At 46.4% G+C, this 24,555-nt stretch overlaps 1 protein-coding gene across 4 annotated transcripts in view; it reads left to right on the top strand.

The window, feature by feature from the left end:
• Positions 1-24,555, top strand: part of LOC135540238 (SLIT-ROBO Rho GTPase-activating protein 2-like) — a 62,594-nt gene that overhangs the window by 32,412 nt on the left and 5,627 nt on the right. Inside the window, exons 7-20 of one of the 4 annotated variants that reach the window (XM_064966759.1) lie at positions 106-327; positions 2,816-2,917; positions 3,921-4,118; positions 4,534-4,618; positions 5,435-5,462; positions 5,891-5,921; positions 7,090-7,150; positions 7,703-7,780; positions 8,079-8,213; positions 9,163-9,268; positions 10,664-10,888; positions 18,615-18,679; positions 20,764-20,962; positions 21,243-21,371. In XM_064966759.1, coding sequence (XP_064822831.1) covers positions 106-327; positions 2,816-2,917; positions 3,921-4,118; positions 4,534-4,618; positions 5,435-5,462; positions 5,891-5,921; positions 7,090-7,150; positions 7,703-7,780; positions 8,079-8,213; positions 9,163-9,268; positions 10,664-10,888; positions 18,615-18,679; positions 20,764-20,962; positions 21,243-21,371 — 1,664 coding nt within the window. Of the gene's footprint in view, positions 1-105; positions 328-2,815; positions 2,918-3,920; positions 4,119-4,533; positions 4,619-5,434; positions 5,463-5,890; positions 5,922-7,089; positions 7,151-7,702; positions 7,781-8,078; positions 8,214-9,162; positions 9,269-10,663; positions 10,889-18,614; positions 18,680-18,880; positions 19,386-20,763; positions 20,963-21,242; positions 21,372-24,555 lie in introns of those variants that run through there. The other 3 variants (XM_064966761.1, XM_064966760.1, XM_064966763.1) reach the window with 3 other exon arrangements.

The following is a 24,555-nucleotide window of genomic DNA, read 5'->3' on the forward strand; positions in this document are numbered from 1 at the left end:
TGCGTTGATTTGAACCATGCCTTTGTAAGCATCTCTTTGAATTAATCAACTCTCTCTCTCTCTCTCTCTCTCTCTCTCTCTCTCTCCCCTCCCTTCCTCTGTCAGTGCTGTGACCTGGGCTACCATGCCAGTCTCCACCGTGCGTTGCGGACCTACCTGTCAGCCGAGATGAACGTGGAGGCGTCTAAACACAGCGGTCTGGAGGGCCTGGAGGGGGCAGCAGAGAGCCTGGAGCCCAACGGGGACAAGCAGAGACTGATGGAAACCTACAACAACGTCTTCTGTCCCCCCATGCGCTTCGACTTCCAGTCACACATGGGAGACACGGTAGGGGGGGGGGGAGGGGGTGGTAGTAAGTGTGTCTGTGAGCTCAAACCAATTGTGTGTCGATCTATCTCTTACTCTCTCCCTCTCTCTATCCCTAACTCTCTCTCTCTGTCCATCTCTCTCTCTCTCTCTCCATCTCTCTCCCTCTCTCTCTGTCCATCGCTTAATCTATCCCTCTCTCTCTCCATCTCTCTCCCTCTCTCTCTGTCCATCTCTTCATCTATCCCTCTCTCTCTCCATCTCTCTCCCTCTCTCTCTGTCCATCTATCTCTCTCTCTCTCTCTCTCTCTCTCTGTCCATCTCTCTCCCTCTCTCTCTGTCCATCTCTCTCCCTCTCTCTCTCTCTCTCTGTCCATCTCTATATCTCTCTCCCTCTATCTATCTATCTTGCTCTCTCTCCCTCCCCTCTCCCTATCTATCCCTCTATCTATCTATCCATCTATCTTGTCACGGCCGTCGAATGAAGTAGACCAAAGCGCAGCGTGGCGAGCGCACATATTCCTTTTTATTAGGATGATGCCGACAAAAACAATAAACAATACAAAAACAACCGTGACGCTTAAGGGCTAAGTGCCACAAACAAAGTTAACTTCCCACACTGAAAAAGAGGCAAAGGGCTACCTAAGTATGGTTCCCAATCAGAGGCAATGATAGACAGCTATCCCTGATTGAGAACCATACCCGGCCAAAACATAGAAATACAAAATCATGGAAAACAAAAACATGGAATGCCCACCAAATCACACCCAGACCAAACAAAATAGAGACATAAAAAGGCTATCTAAGGTCAGGGCGTGACATCTATCTATCGATCCCTCTATCTATCCCTCTATCTATCCCTCTATCTATCCCTCTATCTATCTATCTGTCTGTCTGTCTGTCTGTCTGTCTGTCTCCCTCTCTCACGCGCTCTCTCTCTGTCCATCTCTATCCCTCTCTCTCTCTCTCTCTGTCTATCTATCTATCTATCTCCCTCTCTCGCGCTCTCTCTCTCTCTGTCCATCTCTATCTCTCTCTCTCTCTCTCTCTCTCTCTCTCTCTATCTCTCTCTCTGTCCGTCTATCTATCTATCTATCTATCTATCTATCTATCTCCCTCTCTCACGCTCTCTCTCTCTCTCTGTTTATCTCTCTCTCAATTCAATTCAAGGGGCTTTATTGGCATGGGAAATGTGTTAACATTGCCAAAGCAAGTGAGGTAGATAATATACAAAATAACATTACACATACAGAGGTTTCAAAGCAATAAAGACATTACAAATGTCATATTATATATATACAGTGTTTTAACAATGTACAAATGGTTAAAGGACACAAGATAACATAAATAAGCATGAATATGGGTTGTATTTACAATGGTGTTTGTTCTTCACTGGTTGCCCTTTTCTCGTGGCAACAGGTCACAAATATTGCTGCTGTGATGGCACACTGTGGAATTTCACCCAGTAGATATGGGAGTTTATCAAAATTGGATTTGTTTTCAAATTCTTTATGGATCTGTGTAATCTGAGGGAAATATGTGTCTCTAATATGGTCATACATTGGGCAGGAGGTTAGGAAGTGCAGCTCAGTTTCCACCTGGGGCTCTGTGGGATGTGTTTGTGTTTGAACAAAGCCCCAGGACCAGCTTGCTTAGGAGACTCTTCTCCAGGTTCATCTCTCTGTAGGTGATGGCTTTGTTATGGAAGGTTTGGGAATCGCTTCCTTTTAGGTGGTTGTAGAATTTAACGTCTCTTTTTTGGATTTTGATAATTAGCTGGTCTCGGCCTAATTCTGCTCTGCATGCATTATTTGGTGTTCTACGTTGTACACAGAGGATATTTTTGCAGAATTCGGCATGCAGAGTCTGAATTTGGTGTTTGTCCCATTTTGTAAATTCTTGGTTGGTAAGCGGACCCCAGACCTCACAACCATAAAGGGCAATGGGTTCTATAACTGATTCAAGTATTGTTAGCCAGATCTTAATTGGTATGTTGAAATTTCAATTTCAATTCAAAAGGCTTTATTGGCATGGGAAACATATGTTAACATTTCCAAAGTAAGTGAAGTAGATAATAAACAGAAGAAAATGACCAGTAAACATTACAATCACAGAAGTTCCTTTAACGAGTGTGCTGAGAGTCAGGAAGCAAGTACAGGGAGTGAGTGTTTTAATAAACAAACAAAACAATAACCACGAAACACAGACAATGCACTGACATGAAACAGAGTCAATAACATCTCAGGAAAGAACCAAGGGGAGTGAAAGATATAAGGAATATCATCAAGGAGGTGATGGAGTCCAGGTGACAGGTGTGTGGGATAATCAGCAGCCTGATGACCTAGAGGACAGAGAGGGAGTATACGTGACAGTTCCAAAAGAATAAAGACATTTCAAATGTCATATTATGTATATATGCAGTGTTGTAACCATGTGCAAATGGTTAAATATGGGTTGTATTTACAATGGTGTTTGACCTCTCTCCATCCATCTCTCTCTCTCTCTCTAGATGGGGTTAGTTTGTGCCCAGCAGCCGTTAGAAGGGGAGTTACTCCAGAGGTGTCAGCAGCTGCAGTCCCGTCTCTCCACCCTCAAGATTGAGAATGAGGAGGTGAGACCTGCACTCCTCTCACCTCCTAAATCCATAATTTAACCCCCTCACCCCCCATCTCTCACCTCACCACTCCAACATTTAACCCCCTCACCCCACATCTCTCACCTTATCACTCCAACATCTAACCCCCTCATCCCCCATCTTTCACCTCATCACTCCAACATCTAACCCCCTCATCCCCCATCTTTCACCTCATCACTCCAACATCTAACCCACTCATCCCCCATCTTTCACCTCATCACTCCAACATCTAACCCCCTCATCCCCCATCTTTCACCTCATCACTCCAACATCTAACCCCCTCATCCCCCATCTTTCACCTCATCACTCCAACATCTAACCCCCTCATCCCCCATCTCTCACCTCATCACTCCAACATTTAACCCCCTCACCCCATCGTTCACCTCATCACTCCAACATTTAACCCCCTCACCCCCCATCTCTCACCTCATCACTCCAACAATTAACCCCCTCACCCCCATCTCTTACCTCATCACTCCAACATTTAACCCCCTCACCCCCCATCTTTCACCTCATCACTCCAACATTTAACCCCCTCACCCCCCATCTCTCACCTCATCACTCCAGCATTTAACCCCCTCACCCCCATCTCTCACCTCATCACTCCCAACATTTAACCCCCTCACCCCCATCTCTTACCTCATCACTCCAACATTTAACCCCCTCACCCCCCATCTCTCACCTCATCTTACCATAGCCTCTTCTGTTAACTCTGACAGTTGTCATCTATGTCTGCCCACTCACACATATTCCACCCACTGCTGTTGAGAGTGTGACACCATCATTCCTTCTCTCTCTCTCTCTCTCTCTCTCTCCCCCTCAACCCCCTCTCTCCTCCTCTCCCCCCTCTCTCCCCCTCTCCACCCTCCCTTTCTCTTTCCCTCCTTCTTTCTCTCCCCCCTCTCTCTTTTTCTACCCTCTCTCTCTCTCTCTCTCTCTCTCTCTCTCTCTCTCTCTCTCTCTCTCTCTCTCTCTCTAGGTGAAGAAGACTATGGAGGCCACTCTGTCGACCATCCAGGACATGGTCACCGTGGAGGACTATGAGGTCAGCGAGTGTTTCCACCACAGCAACTCCATGGAGTCGGTCAAGTCCACCATGAGCCAATCATTCCTCAGCAAACCCAGCCTGGCCAAGAGACGGGCCAATCAACAGGAAACGGAGCAGTTCTACTTCACTGTGAGGACCAATCACAGAGCAGAGATGTGTTGTGTTATTCTGGAAGAGGAGGAGTCAGTGAGGTCTTGTTGTGGTGACACACACATCTGCTCCATAAGGCGGTGTCAGTGATGTCATGATGATACACACTCAATCATTGTGCACAGTAGCTAACTTCTCTCTTTCTCTCTCTCTCTCTTTCTCTCTCTCTTTCTCTATCTCTCTCTGTCTTGCTCGCTCTCTCTGTCGCTCTCTGTCTCGCTCGCTCTTTCGCACTCTCTCGCTCTCTCTCTGTCTCTCTCTCTCTCTTTCTCTCTCTCTTTCTCTGTCTCTCTCTGTCTTGCTCGCTCTCTCTGTCGCTCTCTGTCTCGCTCGCTCTTTCGCACTCTCTCGCTCTCTCTCTCTCTCTCTCTTTCTCTCTCTATGTATGTTGTAGAAACTGAAGGAGTTTCTGGAGGGCCGGAACTTGATCACCAAACTGGAGGCCAAACATGACTTGATCCAGAAGACCCTGGGAGAGAGTGAGTCACACACTCTAACTCACACACAGTCACATACACAGTCCACTGGATGTTTGTAACTGAGGATGTCACTGGGAGGTGTAGGCCGGAGCAGGCCCCAGAGACACAGGAAGGGCCACACTGGGGAGCAGGATGGGGCAGTGGGGGATAGGATGCGTGTGTTGCACTGCAGGCCCATCTGTGGATGTAACTGTAGGTTGGGGAGGGAGATCCTCTGGGATGTGTGTAGCTAGAGCTACGCAGGACAATCACTCAGAAGTGTGTGCATGTAAGCACGTAAGCGTTTGTGTTAGCGTGTGTGTGTGTTAGCATGTGTGTGTGTGATAGTGCGTGTGTGTTAATGTGTGTGTGTGTATTTCAGGGGAAGTCTGTCACAGTTCTTGTCCAGCTGTGGCCCTTTCCTTCTGTCGCCTGTTCTGCTATAACTAACTAACAGTCTCTCTCTCTCTCTTTCTCCTATTCTCTCTGTGCTTTCTCTCTCTCTCTTTCTCCCTCCCTCCTATTCTCTCTGCTCTCTCTCTCTCTCTTTCTCCTATTCTCTCTGCGCTTTCTCTCTCTCTCTTTCTCCCTCCCTCCTATTCTCTCTGCTCTCTCTCTCTCTTTCTCCTATTCTCTCTGCGCTTTCTCTCTCTCTCTTTCTCCCTCCCTCCTATTCTCTCTGCTCTCTCTCTCTCTCTCTTTCTCCTATTCTCTCTGCGCTTTTCTCTCTCTCTTTCTCCCTCCCTCCTATTCTCTCTGCTCTCTCTCTCTCTTTCTCCTATTCTCTCTGCTCTCTCTCTCTCCCCACCCCCTCTTCCTGTGTCTTCCCTGCTTTAGGTCAGAAGACTGACTGTTGCCTTGCCAGGTAGGTGTGGTAAAGAAACACACACACATACCATTGGGAGATTCAATAGTTGGCTCGATTTGACTGCTGCAAGGGTGTGTTTATGGGTACATACTCATTCTAATATTGCATTGTGTGTGTGTGTGTGTGTGTGTGTGTGTGTGTGTGTGTGTGTGTGTGTGTGTGTGTGTGTGTGTGTGTGTGTGTGTGTGTGTGTGTGTGTGTGTGTGTGTGTGTGTGTGTGTGTGTGTGTGTGTGTGTGTGTGTGTGTGTGTGAGTTCACATAGATTATTTCCAGAGTTGTGTATAAATAGTATCTCTCTCTGGAGGTGTAATGACAGTGCAATGTTTTGTTCTTTCTTTCTTTCGATATCTCTTTCTTTGTTTCTCTCTGCTGTCTCTCTCTCCCTCCCCTTCTCTCTCTCTTTCCCTCTCTTCCTCCTCTCCAGTGACAGGAGGAACTCTGCACTACGGAATCAGGTAATTTCTCTCTCCATTCAGAGTGTGGTTTTCTATGTGTACGTTTCTCTCTGTGTGTGTGTGTGGTTTTACCTTTTACCTGGAGAAGCTCCATGTCTTTCTTATGCTAGGTCTACAGACTACACTATCTGAAACAGTTGTGCAAATAAGACTTCTGGTCTATTATACCATGTGGTGAGTGTAGCTAGCGCCCCCAGTGGGAGCCTTCTGTTATGATCCTCTGTTGTCACACCCCCGTCCAAAGATCTAACAGCAGGCAGCTTCTGAACAGCGTACAACCGCACTGATACACACAGACATGTCACACACACAGACACACACACACATGCACAACAACAAAAACAACACACACACACACAGAGAAGGTTTCCCAGATTCCCTGCCCTCGTCAGATAGTAATCTGTGGAAAACCTAAACAAAGGGAAGAGGGAAGAAGTTGTCTCCTAGCAACAGCTTGCTTCTGTATTCCCACGCTTCCCCCTCCGACGTCTCTTCTTCCTTGATGTGTGTGTGGTTCAAGCAGGTCTGACTCCTTTTGTATGTGATGTGTGCCGAATTGGATATGTGACTCTTGTGTCCGTGTGTAAATAATGTTCTCCCTGTCTGAACTCTGTCTCAACACTAGCTACTGTACCTACTGCTCTCCATCCCTCTCTCCCCTCCTCCTCCCCGCTGTCCTACAGAGGGAAATGGTCAGGGAATTCTCTCCATCCCTCTCTCCCCTCCTCCTCCCCTCCTCCTCCCTGCTGTCCTACAGAGGGAAATGGTCAGGGAATTCTCTCCATCCCCTCTCCCCTCCTCCTCCCTGCTGTCCTACAGAGGGAAATGGTCAGGGAATTCTCTCCATCCCTCTCTCCCCTCCTCCTCCCCGCTGTCCTACAGAGGGAAATGGTCAGGGAATTCTCTCCATCCCTCTCTCCCCTCCTCCTCCCCGCTGTCCTACAGAGGGAAATGGTCAGGGAATTCTCTCCATCCCTCTCTCCCCTCCTCCTCCCCGCTGTCCTACAGAGGGAAATGGTCAGGGAATTCTCTCCACCCCTCGCTCCCCTCCTCCTCCCTGCTGTCCTACAGAGGGAAATGGTCAGGGATTCCTCCCCTCCCCCTACTGGTTACCTGGGCCGTGTATTCTATGCTCCTCTAATCCTCCTCTTCTCTCCTCCTCTCTCAGCAGGCTGGCCATGTCATCCCTCTGATGGTGGAGAGCTGTATCCACTTCATCAGTCGCCATGGTGAGGACGCCCTGCTCTGAACTCAGATTGGCTGTTTCCTGGGCCAAGGATTGGCTGTGTGGTTGGATTTTTTGTTGTTGGCTTTGCAGAGGCAAAATATTTTTTTAAATAGAATAATGTTAAGTATTGTGAATTTGCAATATAAATGATTAAACACTACAGAAGAATGAAGGGCCTGTGTCTGTCTGTTGTCTAGAAGATCAGTAACACCCCTCTCTCTCTCCTCTCTCTCTCTCTCTCTCTCTCTCTCTCTCTCTCTCTCTCTCTCTCACTCTCTCTCTATCTATCTATCTATCTATCAATCTCTCTCTCCCCCTTCTCTCTCCCCACCCCCTCTCTCTTTTCCCCTCTCTCTATCGTCCACCCCTCTCTATCGGCCCCCTCTCTCTCTCTCGCTCTCTCTCTCTCTACCCTCTATCCCCCCTTTCTTTCTCTCTCTCTCTGTCTCTCTCTCTCTCTCTCTCTCTCTCTCTCTCTCTCTCTCTCTCTCTCCTCTATCCCCCCCCCTTTCTCTCTCTCTCTCTCTCTCTCTCTCTTCCCCGCTGTCTGCAGGTCTGCACCATGAGGGCATCTTCAGAGTGTCTGGCTCTCAGGTGGAGGTCAATGACATCAGGAACGCCTTTGAGAGAGGTAAGACTACACTACCCAGAAAGCCCAGCACCAGCCATAGCATAAACAGAAGGACCTGCTTATCTCACACAATATTCCTTTACCCCCGCCCCTTTATATCATTCCCTTCTTTTCGATCTTTCTCTCTTTTACCTTCTCTCTGACTTTATTCTCCCACCCGATCTTTCTCTCTTTCACCTTCTCTCTGTCTTTATTCTCCCACCCGATCTTTCTTCTTTCACCTTCTCTCTGTCTTTATTCTCCCACCCGATCTTTCTTTCACCTTCTCTCTGTCTTTATTCTCCCACCCTGTCTGTAGGTGAGGACCCATTGGCAGGAGATCAGAATGATCATGACATGGACTCCATCGCTGGTGTTCTAAAGCTCTACTTCAGAGGACTGGACCACGCCCTCTTCCCCAAGGAAGTCTTCCATGACATCATATCCTGTGTCTGTGAGTCTCCGCCAGAGCCAAGCCTTTTACATTATCTTACTATACACTGTCCAGAGTGTGTGTGTGTGTGTGTGTGTGTGTGTGTGTGTGTGTGTGTGTGTGTGTGTGTGTGTGTGTGTGTGTGTGTGTGTGTGTGTGTGTGTGTGTGTGTGATAGTGCGTGTGTGTGATTTTGTGTTTGTGTGGGTGCGTGTGTGTTAGCGTGTGTATGTGTATTTCAGGGGAAGTCTGTCACAGTTCTTGTCCAGCTGTGGCCCTTTCCTTCTGTCTCCTGTTCTGCTATAACTAACTAACAGTCTCTCTCTCTCTCTCTCTCTGTATCTCTCTCTCTCACTCTGTATCTCTGTATCTCTCTCTCGCTCTCTCATTCTCTCTCTCTTTCTCCCTCCCTCATATTCTCCCTGTTCTCTCTCTCTCTCTCTCTGTATCTCTGTATCTCTCTCTCGCTCTCTCTCTCTCTCTCTCTGTATCTCTGTATCTCGCTCTTGCTCTCTCTCACTCTGTATCTCTGTATGTCTCTCTTGCTCTCTCTCTCTCTCTCTCACTCTGTATCTCTGTATCTCTCTCTCGCTCTCTCATTCTCTCTCTCTTTCTCCCTCCCTCCCTCATATTCTCCCTGTTCTCTCTCTCTCTCTGTATCTCTGTATCTCTCTCTCGCTCTCTCATTCTCTCTCTCTTTCTCCCTCCCTCATATTCTCCCTGTTCTCTCTCTCTGTCTCTGTCTCTCTCTCTCTCTCTCTTTCTCTCTCTCTCGTTCTCCCTCCTTCATATTCTGTGTGTGTGTATTGTGTGTGTGTGTGTGTGTGTGTGTGTGTGTGTGTGTGTGTGTGTGTGTGTGTGTGTGTGTGTGTGTGTGTGTGTGTGTGTGTGTGTGTGTGTGTGTGTGTGTGTGTGTGTGCGTGTGTGCGTGTGTGTGTGTGTTAACCCTTTGTGTGTGTGTACTGTTTCAGCAATGGAGAACTTGCAGGAGAGGGCTGTCCACATCAGGAAGGTTCTGCTGACTCTGCCCAGCAACACTCTCATCATCATGAGATACCTGTTCGCCTTCCTCAACCAGTGAGTAACACTGTACTAACACTAGTACAACGCTACTTGAACATTACTACAGCTCCATCTGAACCATTGAGTAACACTAGTGGTGATCCCACCTCTGACTGCAGTTCCAGCCACTGACTTAGTCACTGGTTACACAAACCAGTGCTCGCTGTGTGTGAGTCTGTGGTGTGTGTTTTTCCCAGGCTGGTATGAATGGCTGCTCTGTGGCTGTCTGTCCTTACAACTCTCCCCTGGGTCATAAAGGACACCAGACGTGGCAGAATCACCCTTTACTAATGCTACTACTACAACACACGCACACACACACACAGACCAAGCTACAGACTTCACTTCTAATGCTCCTACTACCACACACAAACACTTAAAATAGGCCATATCTAATTGAGTCTTAGGTTTGACGACTAAACCCCCCACTCTGTGAGGGCGAAGGTTTAGAGAGAGGGAGAGAGAGAGAGGGAGAGAGAGAGAGAGGGAGAGAGAGAGGGAGAGAGAGAGAGAGGGAGAGAGAGAGGGAGAGAGAGTGAGGGAGAGGGGAAAAGAGAGAGAGAAGTATAACCTGCTGTCCTCTCTCCCTAGCCTGTCCCAGAATAGTGAGGACAACATGATGGATCCCTATAACCTACTGTCCTCTCTCCCTAGCCTGTCCCAGAATAGTGAGGACAACATGATGGATCCCTATAACCTGCTGTCCTCTCTCCCCAGCCTGTCCCAGAATAGTGAGGACAACATGATGGATCCCTATAACCTGCTGTCCTCTCTCCCCAGCCTGTCCCAGAATAGTGAGGACAACATGATGGATCCCTATAACCTGCTGTCCTCTCTCCCCAGCCTGTCCCAGAATAGTGAGGACAACATGATGGATCCCTATAACCTGCTGTCCTCTCTCCCCAGCCTGTCCCAGAATAGTGAGGACAACATGATGGATCCCTATAACCTGCTGTCCTCTCTCCCCAGCCTGTCCCAGAATAGTGAGGACAACATGATGGATCCCTATAACCTGCTGTCCTCTCTCCCTAGCCTGTCCCAGAATAGTGAGGACAACATGATGGATCCCTATAACCTGCTGTCCTCTCTCCCCAGCCTGTCCCAGAATAGTGAGGACAACATGATGGATCCCTATAACCTACTGTCCTCTCTCCCTAGCCTGTCCCAGAATAGTGAGGACAACATGATGGATCCCTATAACCTGCTGTCCTCTCTCCCCAGCCTGTCCCAGAATAGTGAGGACAACATGATGGATCCCTATAACCTGCTGTCCTCTCTCCCCAGCCTGTCCCAGAATAGTGAGGACAACATGATGGATCCCTATAACCTGCTGTCCTCTCTCCCTAGCCTGTCCCAGAATAGTGAGGACAACATGATGGATCCCTATAACCTGCTGTCCTCTCTCCCCAGCCTGTCCCAGTACAGTGAGGACAACATGATGGATCCCTATAACCTGGCCATCTGTTTTGGTCCCACTCTGATGTCAGTCCCAGAGAGCTGTGACCAGGTGTCCTGCCAGGCCCACGTTAACGAGCTCATCAAGACCATCATCATCCTCCATGATGGGGTTTTCCCTGGACCAGGGGACCTGCAGGGGCCCGTCTACACCTGCCCAGGGGCCACCGACGAGTACTGGTGAGTGGTGAGGCAGGAGGGGCCACTGTGTGTGTGAGGCAGAGAGGTGTCCCTATAGATATATATTATCAGTGGGGTAAACACCAGAGACCCTGGGGGGGGGGGGATTTATGGATCTGTTCTGGTCCAGGTCAAAGGAGCCAGGAGGATCAGCTTACCCACAGAGCACTGGTCTAAGGCCCAAGACTTGCACACACACACACCAACAAACACACACGTACACACACACCAACAAACACACACACACACACACACACACACACACACACACACACACACACCAACAAGCACACACGCGCACACACACACCAGCAATCACACACACAAACACACACACACACACCAACAAGCAACCCACAAACACACACATACACCAACAAGCACACACGCGCACATACACACCAGCAAGCACACACAAACACACACACACACACCAGCAAACACACACACCAACAAGCACACACACAAACACACACACACCAACAAACACACACACGCAGACTAACACGACAGAATAAGACCCAGATGCAGACACAGGAGGCAGACAGTTACAATGTCAGATGTTTATAACAAGACAGGAGGCAGACAGTTAGAACGTCAGATGTTTATAACAAGACAGGAGGCAGACAGTTAGAACGTCAGATGTTTATAACAAGACAGGAGGCAGACAGTTAGAACGTCCAGATGTTTATAACAAGACAGGAGGCAGACAGTTAGGCACGTCAGATGTTTATAACAAGACAGGAGGCAGACAGTTAGAACGTCAGATGTTTATAACAAGACAGCCAGACCTGAAGTGTCTGCTTGAAACTAGATAAATAGGAGGCAGACAGTTAGAACTGAAATGTGTGTGTGTGTGTTTTTCAGTTGTAGGTCAGATGTTTATAACAAGACAGGAGGCAGACAGTTAGAACTCTCAGATGTTTATAACAAGACAGGAGGCAGACAGTTAGAATGTCAGATGTTTATAACAAGACAGGAGGCAGACAGTTAGAATGTCAGATGTTTATAACAAGACAGGAGGCAGACAGTTAGAACGTCAGATGTTTATAACAAGACAGGAGGCAGACAGTTAGAATGTCAGATGTTTATAACAAGACAGGAGGCAGACAGTTAGAACGTCAGATGTTTATAACAAGACAGGAGGCAGACAGTTAGAACGTCAGATGTTTATAACAAGACAGGAGGCAGACAGTTAGAATGTCAGATGTTTATAACAAGACAGGAGGCAGACAGTTAGAATGTCAGATGTTTATAACAAGACAGGAGGCAGACAGTTAGAATGTCAGATGTTTATAACAAGACAGGAGGCAGACAGTTAGAATGTCAGATGTTTATAACAAGACAGGAGGCAGACAGTTAGAATGTCAGATGTTTATAACAAGACAGGAGGCAGACAGTTAGAATGTCAGATGTTTATAACAAGACAGGAGGCAGACAGTTAGAATGTCAGATGTTTATAACAAGACAGGAGGCAGACAGTTAGAATGTCAGATGTTTATAACAAGACAGGAGGCAGACAGTTAGAATGTCAGATGTTTATAACAATACAGGTGAAACAGATCAGGGTGTGACAGGTTGAACCAGACCAGACACTGTGTGTGGACAGTCCATTAAAGAAGAGTGTAACTGTAGTAATGGCAGAGCGGCAGACAGACCAGACAGGTCTGGTTGATCTTGGTTGAGCAGCAACTCAAAGACACTATGACCATGGTTGAGCATACGGTATACAGAAACTTCAAATTCAAGTTACGCCGCTTTTTTCTCCGTCAACAAGGGTGACGATTTCAAATGTACCACCGTTTATTCCAAATGAGCTATTGGAGCGCGAGTTATTGCGCTTTGGGAAGTTCGCCAGTTCAATTAAGGTTGTCCCGTTGGGTTGCAAACACCCGGCGTTGAAACAGGTAATGTCATTTCGGCGACAGGTGTTTATGTTTTTGGACTCACCGGAGCAGACTTTAGAGTTATCGTTTAAAATCAAGTATGACAATAGAATGTATATGGCTTATGCTAGTATGGGTAGTCAACGGTGTTTTGAGTTTGGGGATGTTGGTCATAAGCGACATGCTTGCCCGAAAAGGGAGAAGGCAGAGGGAGGGGCGCAGGTGGTCATCGTAACGCCTGGGCCCACTGATGTAGGGAGAGGTGGTCATCGTAACGCCAGAGCAGCCACGCACCTGTTGCTGAGGAACAAGTTATCCATGTTGAGGGCCTGGGCCCACTGATGTAGGGAAATGGTTATGTTACAGCCTGGGTATTGATGTAGAAGGTAAGGATGTATCTGAAGAGCCAGCCTCAGACTGGTGAGAGGAACAAGTATGAGTGCTGGGGTAAAGGGGTGGTTCATGTAGAAGGATGTTATGGAGCTAGGCTCCCATGTTAGTGGAAAAGTATTGTTGTAGAAGGTGGGGTTCATGAAGAACTAGTTCCTCAGACTGGTGTGGAGGAGATGCCCAGTATGAGTGCTGGGGTAAAGGAGGTGGTTCATGTGGAGCTAGGCTCCCAAGGAATGGAGGAGATGCCCACTATGAGTGCTGGGGTTCATGTAGAACTAGGCCCTCAGGTTGTGGAGGAGATGCCCACTATGAGTGCTGGGGTTCATGTAGAGCTAGGCTCCCAGGTAGTGGAGGAGATGCCCACTACGAGTAATGAGGTACAGGAGAGTTTTCATGTGGAGCTAGGCTCCCAGGTAGTGGAGGAGATGACCACTACGAGTAATTAGGTACAGGCGGGTTTTCATGTAGAGCTAGGCTCCCAGGTAGTGGAGGAGATGACCACTACGAGTGCTGGGGTTTATGTAGAGCTAGGCTCCCAGGTAGTGGAGGAGATGCCCACCACGAGTGCTGGGGTTCATGTGGAGCTAAGCTCCCAGGTAGAGGAGGAGATGCCCACTACGAGTGCTGGGGTTCATGTGGAGCTAGGCTCCCAGGTAGTGGAGGAGATGCCCACTACGAGTGCAGGGGGTTCATGTGGAGCTAGGCTCCCAGGTAGTGGAGGAGATGCCCACTACGAGTGCTGGGGTTCATGTGGAGCTAGGCTCCCAGGTAGTGGAGGAGATGCCCACTATGAGTGCTGGGGTTCATGTGGAGCTAGGCTCCCAGGTAGTGGAGGAGATGCCCACTATGAGTGCTGGGGTTCATGTGGAGCTAGGCTCCCAGGTAGAGGAGGAGATGCCCACTACGAGTGCTGGGGTTCATGTGGAGCTTGGCTCCCAGTTAGTGGAGGAGATGCCCACTATGAGTAGTGATGTTCAGGTGGGGCTAGTCTCCCAGGTAGTGGAGGAGATGCGTGGTACGAGTGATGAGGTGCAAGTGGGGAGTGTTGAAAGGGATGTGGTCTCAGCTGAGGATCAGGAGAATGATATGGAGATCTCTTTAGATATTGACAGCTGCTGGTGAGGACTCAGTTTATGATCTAGAGGAGATAAATGAGTTTCTGGATCAGACTTTTGGGAAATCTGTCAAATTGGCAGATTATTTTGATGTTGATAGGTTTGTGAGGTCAGCTGTGATGTTACAGAAGATGGTGGGGTTAGACCAATTGAGTGAGAAGAAGCGGTTTCGCTTGAGGAAATGTATTACTGCTGTTGCAGCAGCAAAAGGTGGTGGGAAACGTAGTCAGGTTAAGAGAAGAAAAAAAATAATGATGATGATCATGATGCTTCATAGGGTGTCTTTTTTCTCGTTGGTTTCTCTGTGGTTTCTATTGCTTTTCTTTTCTCTTTTCTATATGGAAGTACTAAGGGTAGGTTCTCTTAATATTAATGGGGGAAGGGACAGGAATAAGAGGGCTTGGGTATTAGATGTAATAAAACAGAAAAGGCTTCATGTAGTTTTCCTACAGGAGACACAGTGATGAGGAAAATGAGGTTGACTGGGGTATGTGGTGGGAGGGACAGCATGTACTCAGTCACGGTACTAATTTCAGTGCTGGGGTGGCAATCTTATTTTCCTCAGGCTTAGGGGTGACTGTGGTATCTACAACAGAGATTGTCAAGGGTCGGGTTTTATTGGTCAAGGTGGTGTTATGGGATTTATTTTAATTTTTTATGTTTATGCTCCTAATGAGGGTACAGAGCGTATTGCGGTTTTTGATCAAATAAAGGAAACCTTAAGACAGTGTGACCAAGAGGGGTGTATGGTTTTAGGGGGTGACTGGAATTGTACAGTGGATTTTACTGTTGATCGCACCGCTGAAGAACCTCACCTGCGGTCAGCCACTTGCCTGTCTGGCCTATTAACTGAGTTTGAGCTTTCTGATGTTTGGAGAGTAAGAAATGCAAAAGTTAGGCAGTACACATGGCTAAAAATGAATGAAGGTCGTGTCAGTGCAGCAAGGTTAGACAGGTTGTATGTATCTGAGCAATACTGTAGTAGGGTTGGAAAGTGTGACATTACTCCTGTGGGTTTCTCTGATCATCATATTGTTACTGTTGATATTCACTTGTCCTGTCCACGAAGGTCATCCCCTTACTGGTATTTTAATGTTAAATTGTTACATGATGTCATGTTTTGTGACAGGTTTTTGTTGTTTTGGTAAAAATGGAGGGTTATAAAGGGGAATTTTGAGTCCTTGAGACAATGGTGGGAGGTTGGGAAGGCCCAAATACGAGTATTTTGTCAACAGTATACTGCTCTGTCTCAAAATAAAGTTAAAGAGACTATCAAGGCCCTTGAACAGGACATCAAGTATATTGAATTGAAGCTGCTCACTCAGAACGACCCTGGACTAGTCATTAATTTACAGGACAAGAGACATGAACTGAGGTCGTTTCTGCATGAAAGAGTGAAGGGTGCCTTGATTAGGTCTCGTTTCGCTTCCCTTAAGGATATGGATGCTCCTAGTGCTTTTTTTTAACCTGGGACAGTCGACGTTTCAAAGAAAACAGATGGTCTGCCTTCGTCTCCCTGATGGGAAGGTGACCACGAATGATATTGAAATGCGTCAACATGCCGTGGATTTCTACTCGTCTCTTTATAAGGCGGAGGATTGTGACTCTCTGTGTACTGAACAGTTGTTACATGGTCTTCCTCAATTGGGACCTGAGCAGAGAGTCGCATTGGACGCTGACATTACACTGCATGAGCTGTCCACAGCAGTTATGCAGCTCTCAATAGGCCGAGCCCCTGGCATCGATGGTTTACAATCTGAGTTTTCTAATCACTTTGGGGGTCTATTGGGGAGGATTTTTATGAAGTGCTGTGTGAATCTTTTCATGAGGGTTCTCTTCCTGTATCCTGTCAACGTGCGATGCTTTCACTGTTGCCGAAAAAGGGGGATTTGGCTCTCATAAAAAATTGGAGACCTGTTGCTTTGCTTTGCGCAGAATACAAAATTGTTTCTAAATGTCTCTCAAATAGGTTGAAAGAGTATCTGGGAGTGTTGATCCACAAGGACCAGTCCTACTGTGTACCTGATTGCTCTATTGTTGACAACTTGTTTATGATAAGAGATGTTTTAGACATTTGTAAACTGTCTGAGGTAAATGTGGGTTTACTTTCGTTGGATCAGGAGAAGGCTTTTGATCGTGTGGACCACCAGTACTTGTTTAAAACAATGAAAGCCTTTGGGTTTGGGGATGTTTGTCTGTCTTGGGTGAATTTACTGTATCCTGGAGCCTCGTGTATGGTGAAGGTGGGTGGTGGTTTAAGTTGCCCCATCCCTGTCCAAAGGGGCATCAGGCAGGGATGCCCAATTTCAGGGCAGTTATATAGTCTGGCGATTGAACCAATGCTTTGTTTTTTAAGAGCGAAGCTTACTGGTTTCTCTGTGCCAGGTGTAATGAAGGGTCCCATGATAGCACTGTCTGCGTATGCAGATGACGTGATAGTTTTTATTACAGGGGGTGAGGATGTTAAGGTTCTCTCAAACACTTTAAAGATGTATGAGTGGGCCTCTTCAGCTAGAGTCAATTGGGGAAAGAGTGAAACGCTGTGGGCAGGTCAGCTTCAGATGGGGTCCACTCCAAGGTTACCAGGGGGGCTTCAGTGGGGCAGAGATGGGATGAAGACTTTGGGGGTTTTTCTAGGCTCCGATGTCTTTCAGAAAAAGAACTGGGAGGGTGTAGCGGAGAAAGTGTGTGCTAGACTGTCAAGGTGGAAATGCGTGCTGCCCCAGCTGTCTTATAGGGGACGGGTCCTGGTAGCTAATAATCTTGCTGCTTCTACCCTGTGGCACAGACTAATGATTTTACAGCCACCAAAGGGTCTGATACAAGAGCTTCAGAGGACCCTTGTCAATTTCTTCTGGTCTGGACAACACTGGATCAAAGCTGCAGCCCTGTACCTGCCACTGCACGAGGTCGGCAAGGCCTGGGGGACATTTCCTCTAGGATCACGACTTTCCGGCTCCAAGCAGCCCAGAGATTGTTGTACAGAGACTGTTCTAGCTGGGTTGAAACAGCCTACATATTGATGAGGAGAGCGGGTTGTTTGGGCTTAGACAGGCATCTTTTCCTCTTAAAACTGGAGGGGGGTGATTTGACTGGCCTGACTCATTTTATGTGTCTGTTATGCAGGCTTGGAGAGTCTTTGTCAAGTCCCATAAGGTCGGCACGCCACCAGGGATGTGGCTTTTTGAAGAGCCTCATTTTCATAACACTGCCATCCAGTCCCGTGTTCTGGGTTCAGCTAGCCTACGTTCATGCCTGTTAGGAGTGGGGTGTACCAAGCTGGGCCATCTGATGCGGAGCAGGAGCAGATCGTTGGAGGAGCTGGGAGAAAGAGCGGGGATCCGATCATCTCGCCTACTGAGGAAGGTTGTCGCTGAGGTCTGTGAATCCTTGCCAGAGCTTCATCTGCAGTATGTGACTGACACTTCCAATTCTGATCGGTGGAAGGAGGGTCTGGATTATGTTCCCTGCACTGATTGTTAGTGCTGCGATGGGGGCATTTGAAGAGGACGTGGGGATGCTGCTTTCCTTCGATACCCCGGAGCTGGGGGAGTTCAAGGAGGTGGGAAAGAAGGCCATGTACAGAATATGTGTAAAGGTGTCCCATGCCTCTTCCCTGAAAGGGGTAAAATCGCCGAGGTGGGCGGATGTGCTTGGTCCAGGTGCCTCTCCAAAAGGCTGTTGGCGATCATTATATAAACTGCCTAATGATAAGAGGACAGCTGACCTCCAATGGAGGATAATACATGGAGCTATAGCCACCAACATGCATCTGGTACACCTGGATCCTACTGTTGGAGAGGGGTGTCTGAATCTGAGTCTGAATCTCTGGTTTATCTGTTTTTACTGTGTCCCAGGTTGGTTGGGATGATTGAACTGATCACTGATTGGTTCTCAACGTTGGGAGAGGTTTTCTCTTCCCAACTGTTTATATTGGGGCCAAAGTACAGGTTCAGTCAAAAGGGTGTAGTTGTGTTGCTTAATTTTGTGTTAGGGGCAGCAAAATTAGCGATATGGAAGACCCGAAAGAACAGTATTCGGGGACTGGGGTCTGTGGATGTGGTGGGAATGCTGGAGGGAATGTTGGCAGCAAGACGAAGGGTTGAGTTTGCCTATTATAAACTTGTCAACAATATCGATCTGTTTTTGAGTATACGGGGTATTCAGGGGCTGTTGTGTGTAGTTACTGTGGAAGAGGAATTGAAGTTGTGTTTTTAATTGATGTGTAACTGTGGTTTTGTATGAGTATTTATTGTGTGGTGGGCCCCCAGACCCAATAAAGAGTATTTAAAACTCTCTCTCTCTCTCTCTCTCTCTCTCTCTCTCTCTCAGTGAGCCCCCCCTAGTGGAAGAACCTGCTCCTGACACCATCTCTGTCATCCACAACAGCGATGATGGTGAGTACACAGCAATATGTACACACAGGCACACCCAGTTAAAGTTATGTTCCCATTATTTTTCTTTGAACTGTAATTAGCTGAATCCCACTGATCTCTGCCCACTGACACGCAGTCTGATCAACATTCTGCTTCTCACATCAACATTCTGCTTCTCACATCAACATTCTGCTTCTCACATCATCATTCTGCTTCTCACAGCAACATTCTACTTCTGATTTCAACATTCTGCTTCTCACATCAACATTCTGCTTCTCACAGCAACATTCTGCTTCTCATAACAACATTCTGCTTCTCACATCAACATTCTACTTCTGATTTCAACATTCTGCTTCTCACATGAACATTCTGCTTCTCACATCAAGATTATGCTTCTCACATCAACATTCTGCTTCTCACAGCAACATTCTGCTTCTGATATCAACATTCTGCTTCTCACATCAACATTCTGCTTCTCACAGCAACATTCTGCTTCTCACATCAACATTCTACTTCTGATTTCAACATTCTGCTTCTCACATGAACATTCTGCTTCTCACATAAACATTCTGCTTCTCACAGCAACATGCTGCTTCTCACAGCAAAATTCTGCTTCTGATATCAACATTCGGCTTCTCACATCAACCTTCTGCTTCTCACAACATTCTGCTTCTCACATCAACATTCTGCTTCTCACATCAACATTCTGCTTGTCACATCAACATTCGGCTTCTCACATCAACCTTCTGCTTCTCACAACATTCTGCTTGTCACATCAACATTCTGCTTGTCACATCAACATTCTGCTTGTCACATCAACATACTGCTTCTGATATCAACATTTTGCTTCTCACATCAACATTCTGCTTTTCACATCAACCTTCTGCTTTTCACATCAACATTCTGCTTCTCACATCAACATTCTGCTTCTCACATCTAAATTCTGCTTCTGATATCAACATTCTGCTTCTCACAGCAACATGCTGCTTCTCACAGCAAAATTCGGCTTCTGATATCAACATTCGGCTTCTCACGTCAACATTCGGCTTCTCACAGCAACATTCTGCTTCTCACATCAACATTCTGCTTCTCACATCAACATTCTGCTTCTGATATCAACATTCTGCTTCTCACAGCAAAATTCTGCTTCTCACAGCAAAATTATGCTTCTGATATCAACATTCTGCTCCTCACAGCAACATTCTGCTTCTCACAGCAAAATTCTGCTTCTGATATCAAAATTCTGCCTCTCACAGCAACATTCTACTTCTCACATCAACATTCTGCTTCTCACATTAACATTCTGCTTCTGATATCAACATTCTGCTTCTCACATCAACCTTCTGCTTCTCACATCAACCTTCTGCTTCTCACATCAACATTCTGCTTCTCACATCAACATTCTGCTTCTCACATCAACATTCTGCTTCTCACATCAACATTCTGCTTCTCACATCAACATTCTGCTTTTCACATCAACATTCTGCTTCTCACATCAACATTCTGCTTCTCACATCAACATTCTGCTTCTGATATCAACATTCTGCTTCTCACAGCAAAATTCTGCTTCTGATATCAACATTCTGCTCCTCACAGCAACATTCTGCTTTTCACATCAAAATTCTGCCTCTCACAGCAACATTCTGCTTCTCACAGCAACATTCTGCTTCTGATTTCAACATTCTACTTCTCACATCAACATTCTGCTTCTCACATTAACATTCTGCTTCTGATATCAACATTCTGCTTCTCACATCAACATTCTGCTTCCCACATCAACATTCTGCTTCTCACAGCACCCGCCCCTGCTAGCAGACAGGCTCTATACAGCCACCGTCTGACCTCTTACAACCCACACTTTATAACAGCTGTATGATCACTACAATATGACTGCCTGCGCCACAACCCCTTTGTCTGTAACCAACTTCTGTGTCACTAACCTGCTTGGCACTAACCCGCCTCCCATTCTCTACCCCTACCCCCCCTTCCCTTCTCCCTTCTCTCTCCCCTGTTGCTCCCCTCCTCTCTTCCCTCTTGCTCTGTTTCTCTCCTTCTCTCTATCTCTTTCTCCCCCCTTTCTCTCTCTCTCCCTCTCTGACTCTCAGGCTTGTTGGTCGTTTCAGAATCTGACCCAATAGTGGCCATTGCTCGCTTCGACTACTCTGGACGGACCAACCGGGAGCTGTCGTTCAATAAGGGCGCGTCTCTCCTCCTTTTCCAGCGAGTCAGTGATGACTGGTGGGAGGGCCAACACAACGGAGTGGACGGACTCGTGCCTCACCAGTACATAGTGGTTCAGGACATGTAAGAAACCAGAAGACCAGTGTTTAGATAAGTACAAAGCTCGTCAGACCAGTGCCGTGCAGACCACCATAGACAAGATGAGAGAATGGTGTTCTAGTTGGCTTGGCTGTAGTGTAATTATGTGTGTGTGTTCCAGGATGGACGGGGCTGTAGTGTGTGTGTGTGTGTGTGTGTGTGTGTGTGTGTGTGTGTGTGTGTGTGTGCGTGTGCGTGTGCGTGTGTGTGTGTGTGTTCCAGTATGGACGGCGCTGTAGTGTGATTATGTGTGTGTTTGTTACAGGCAGGACGGGGGCAGAGGTAGTCCTAAGACTGAGGCGGAGTTGCAGGAGGAGAGAGTGTCCACTAGGGGCATCGCTGCCTCTCCCACTGGAGCTCATGTGGCTGACGTCTACCTGGCCAACCTCAACAAGTAAGAGACACACACAAGAACCAATCACAACGCATCATCTTCTCATTTACACCTTCACTGACCCAATTAGATCTCAGTCTGAATGACTATCGCCCCGTAGCACTCATGTCTGTAGCCATGAAATGCTTTGAAAGGCTGGTCATGGCTCACATCAACACCATCATCCCAAACACCCACTATAATTCGTATACTGCATCAACAGATTTTTTTTTACATTCCAAAAACAAAAACAAATGTATACATCCAAATGACAACTTACAGACACATACAAACAACAACTACATCTCCTCTGCCCAGACCCGCCTGCTCACACCCTATCCCTCGTGCCTGGTCACACCTCCATCCCTAGTGCCTGGTCACACCTCCATCCCTAGTGCCTGGTCACACCTCCATCCCTAGTGCCTGGTCACACCTCCATCCCTAGTGCCTGCTCACACCCTATCCCTCGTACCTGGTCACACCTCCATCCCTAGTGCCTGCATTATTGTTTGCCACTTGGTCTTAAATTGTACCAATTTGTTGTTCTCAGTCGCCCATGTTATTTCAATATTTCAAGAATAAATAATTTGATTTGTCCATTGTATCAATGATGGAGGATTGAATTTTATCTAAATGAGTGATGAGAAGAGATCCGTCCAGCCCATTGGGTATCTCACTCATTGGGGATCTCACTCACTACTCACTACTATATGTTGTCTTGAATATGTTGTCTTGAAATATGCAGACCGATGGAAATAAATTACGTTTATATTGTAATACTTCTGACAACTTTCTAGCTCCGCCCACAACTTCGGAACTTTCTAGCTCCGCCCACAACTTCGGAACTTTCTAGCATTCCCAAAAGGCATCGATTATTGAATCATTATTAGTTGTACACTTGACATGACTGCTGTCATGCTGTGTCATTTGTTAATTCTGTTCCAGGTTGGATGCGCGCTGTGTTAAGAAGCAGTGCAGCTTGGTTGGGTTGTGTATCGGAGGACGCATGACTTTCAACCTTCGTCTCTCCTGAGCTCGTACGGGAGTTGTAGCGATGAGACAAGATAGTAGCTACTAAAACAATTGGATACCACGAAATTGGGGAGAAAAAGGGTTGAAAAAATACAAATAAAAAACAAGATTTACCTCAAGATTTACCTCGAAATTTCGTTATAAGTTGCAATGTAGATAGTATTTGAAACTATCTACATTGGTCAGTCCAAAATTACTTTTTAATTCTGTCATGGAAATAAATATATTTCCTGTTACCAAGTCATTTACGGTTTGTGTGCCTTTAGTTCTCCATGTGGGCCAATTTATCGATTAATTCTGAAAAGCTATCCTAAGAAGCGGACCAAGGTGCAGCGTCGTGAGCGTACATTTTCTTTTATTGACATAAAATGTCGCCAACAAAACAAAGGAACGACCGTGAAGCTTAACAGGGCTATAGTGCCACTAACAAAGTTAACTACCCACACAGAAAGGGGGGAAAAGTATGATTCCCAATCAGAGACAACGATAGACAGCTGTCCCTGATTGAGAACCATACCTGCCAAAACATAGAAATAAAGAAACATAAAAAACAAAACATAGAATGCCAACCCAAATCACACCCTGACCAAACCAAAATAAAGACATAAAAATGCTCTCTCAGGTCAGGGCGTGACTCAAGGATTATTCCATGAGGTTGTGTTTCTAGGGAGTGATATTGGTTCTTGTAAAATACGTTTCATTTTCTTCAATATATTTATATTTATTTATTTACCCCTTTTCCTCCCCAATTTCGTGTTATCCAATTAGTAGTTACAGTCTTGTACGGACTCGGGAGAGGTGAATGTCGAGAGCCATGCGTCCTCCGAAACACAACCCAACCAAGCCGCACTGCTTCTTGACACACTGCTCGCTTTAACCGGAAGCCAGCCACACCAATGTGTCGAAGGAAACACCGTACAACTGGCGACCGTGTCAGCGTGCACTGTGCCCAGCCCGCAACAGGAGTCGCTAGTGCGCGATGGGACAAGGATATCCCAACCGGCCAAACCCTCCCCTAACCCGGGCGACGCTGAGCCAATTGTGCACCGCCGCATGGGTCTCCTGGTTCCCGGCCGGCTGCAACACAGCCCGAGATCATACACGGGTCTGTAGTGACGCGATGCAGTGCCTTAGTTCTAGTGTTCTAAACTATGAAGTTGCTAATGTTTTTAGCTTTATCCTTTGAAAATCGGCATAAAAAGATTCTAGGGATGAGCATGAACATCTTCACCTTTATTTAACCAGGAAGGCAAGTTGAGAACAAGTTTTCATTTACAATTGCGACCTGGCCAAGATAAAGCAAAGCAATATGTACCCATTGTTCCTCTTTAGTGCATTTAACGACAGTACCAGTCAAAAGTTTGGACAAACCTACTCATTCCAGGGTTTTTACTATTTTCTACATTGTAGAATAATAGTGAAGATTTCCAAACTACGAAATAACACATATGGAATCATGTAGTAACCAAAAAAATGTTAAACAAATCCAAATATATTTTATATTTGAGACTCTTCAAAGTAGCCACCCTTTGCCTTGATGACAGCTTTGCACACTTTCTCAACCAGCTTCACCTGGAAGGCTTTTCCAACAGTCTTGAAGGAGTTCCCACATATGCTGAGCCTTGGGTAACGAGTTGATACAATTCCATGTCTGGAAGGTTAAAACCACTCCAGACTTAGGAAGATGTAAAACTGTCCTATTTATTTTATGAGTTTTATTTATCCATATAAAGTTTGTAATGACCCAGTATACTTCTTTAAAGAATGTCTTTGGTGGGGTAATTGGTATAACCAAAAATAGATATAAAACTTTGGCAGACATACCATTCTGAAGAGGTTGATTCTTGAAAATAAAGGAGAGCCGCACAATCTAAGAGCTCAGATGCAAAAATGTAATGTCTAACGTTTCGACAGGCAAGCTGTCTTCATCAGGGTATAATCACAAACACAGCAGGTTGACTCGTTTATATAGTGTGAAAAGACACACAGGTGTCTGTAACCATGGCAAAGTATGGCCTAATATCATTGGTTAATTCTCAAATATTAAAATGACATACAAAGAACATACAAAAAACTAATGTATAGCATACGATCATAAAATCAATTTAGACTACATGAGGTTTATTCTACCTGGAACATTTATCAGAATTATCATTTCAATGAATGAAATCTG

Source organism: Oncorhynchus masou, chromosome 5 (assembly GCF_036934945.1).
Source record: "Oncorhynchus masou masou isolate Uvic2021 chromosome 5, UVic_Omas_1.1, whole genome shotgun sequence".
NCBI classification, from domain to species: Eukaryota; Metazoa; Chordata; class Actinopteri; order Salmoniformes; family Salmonidae; genus Oncorhynchus; species Oncorhynchus masou.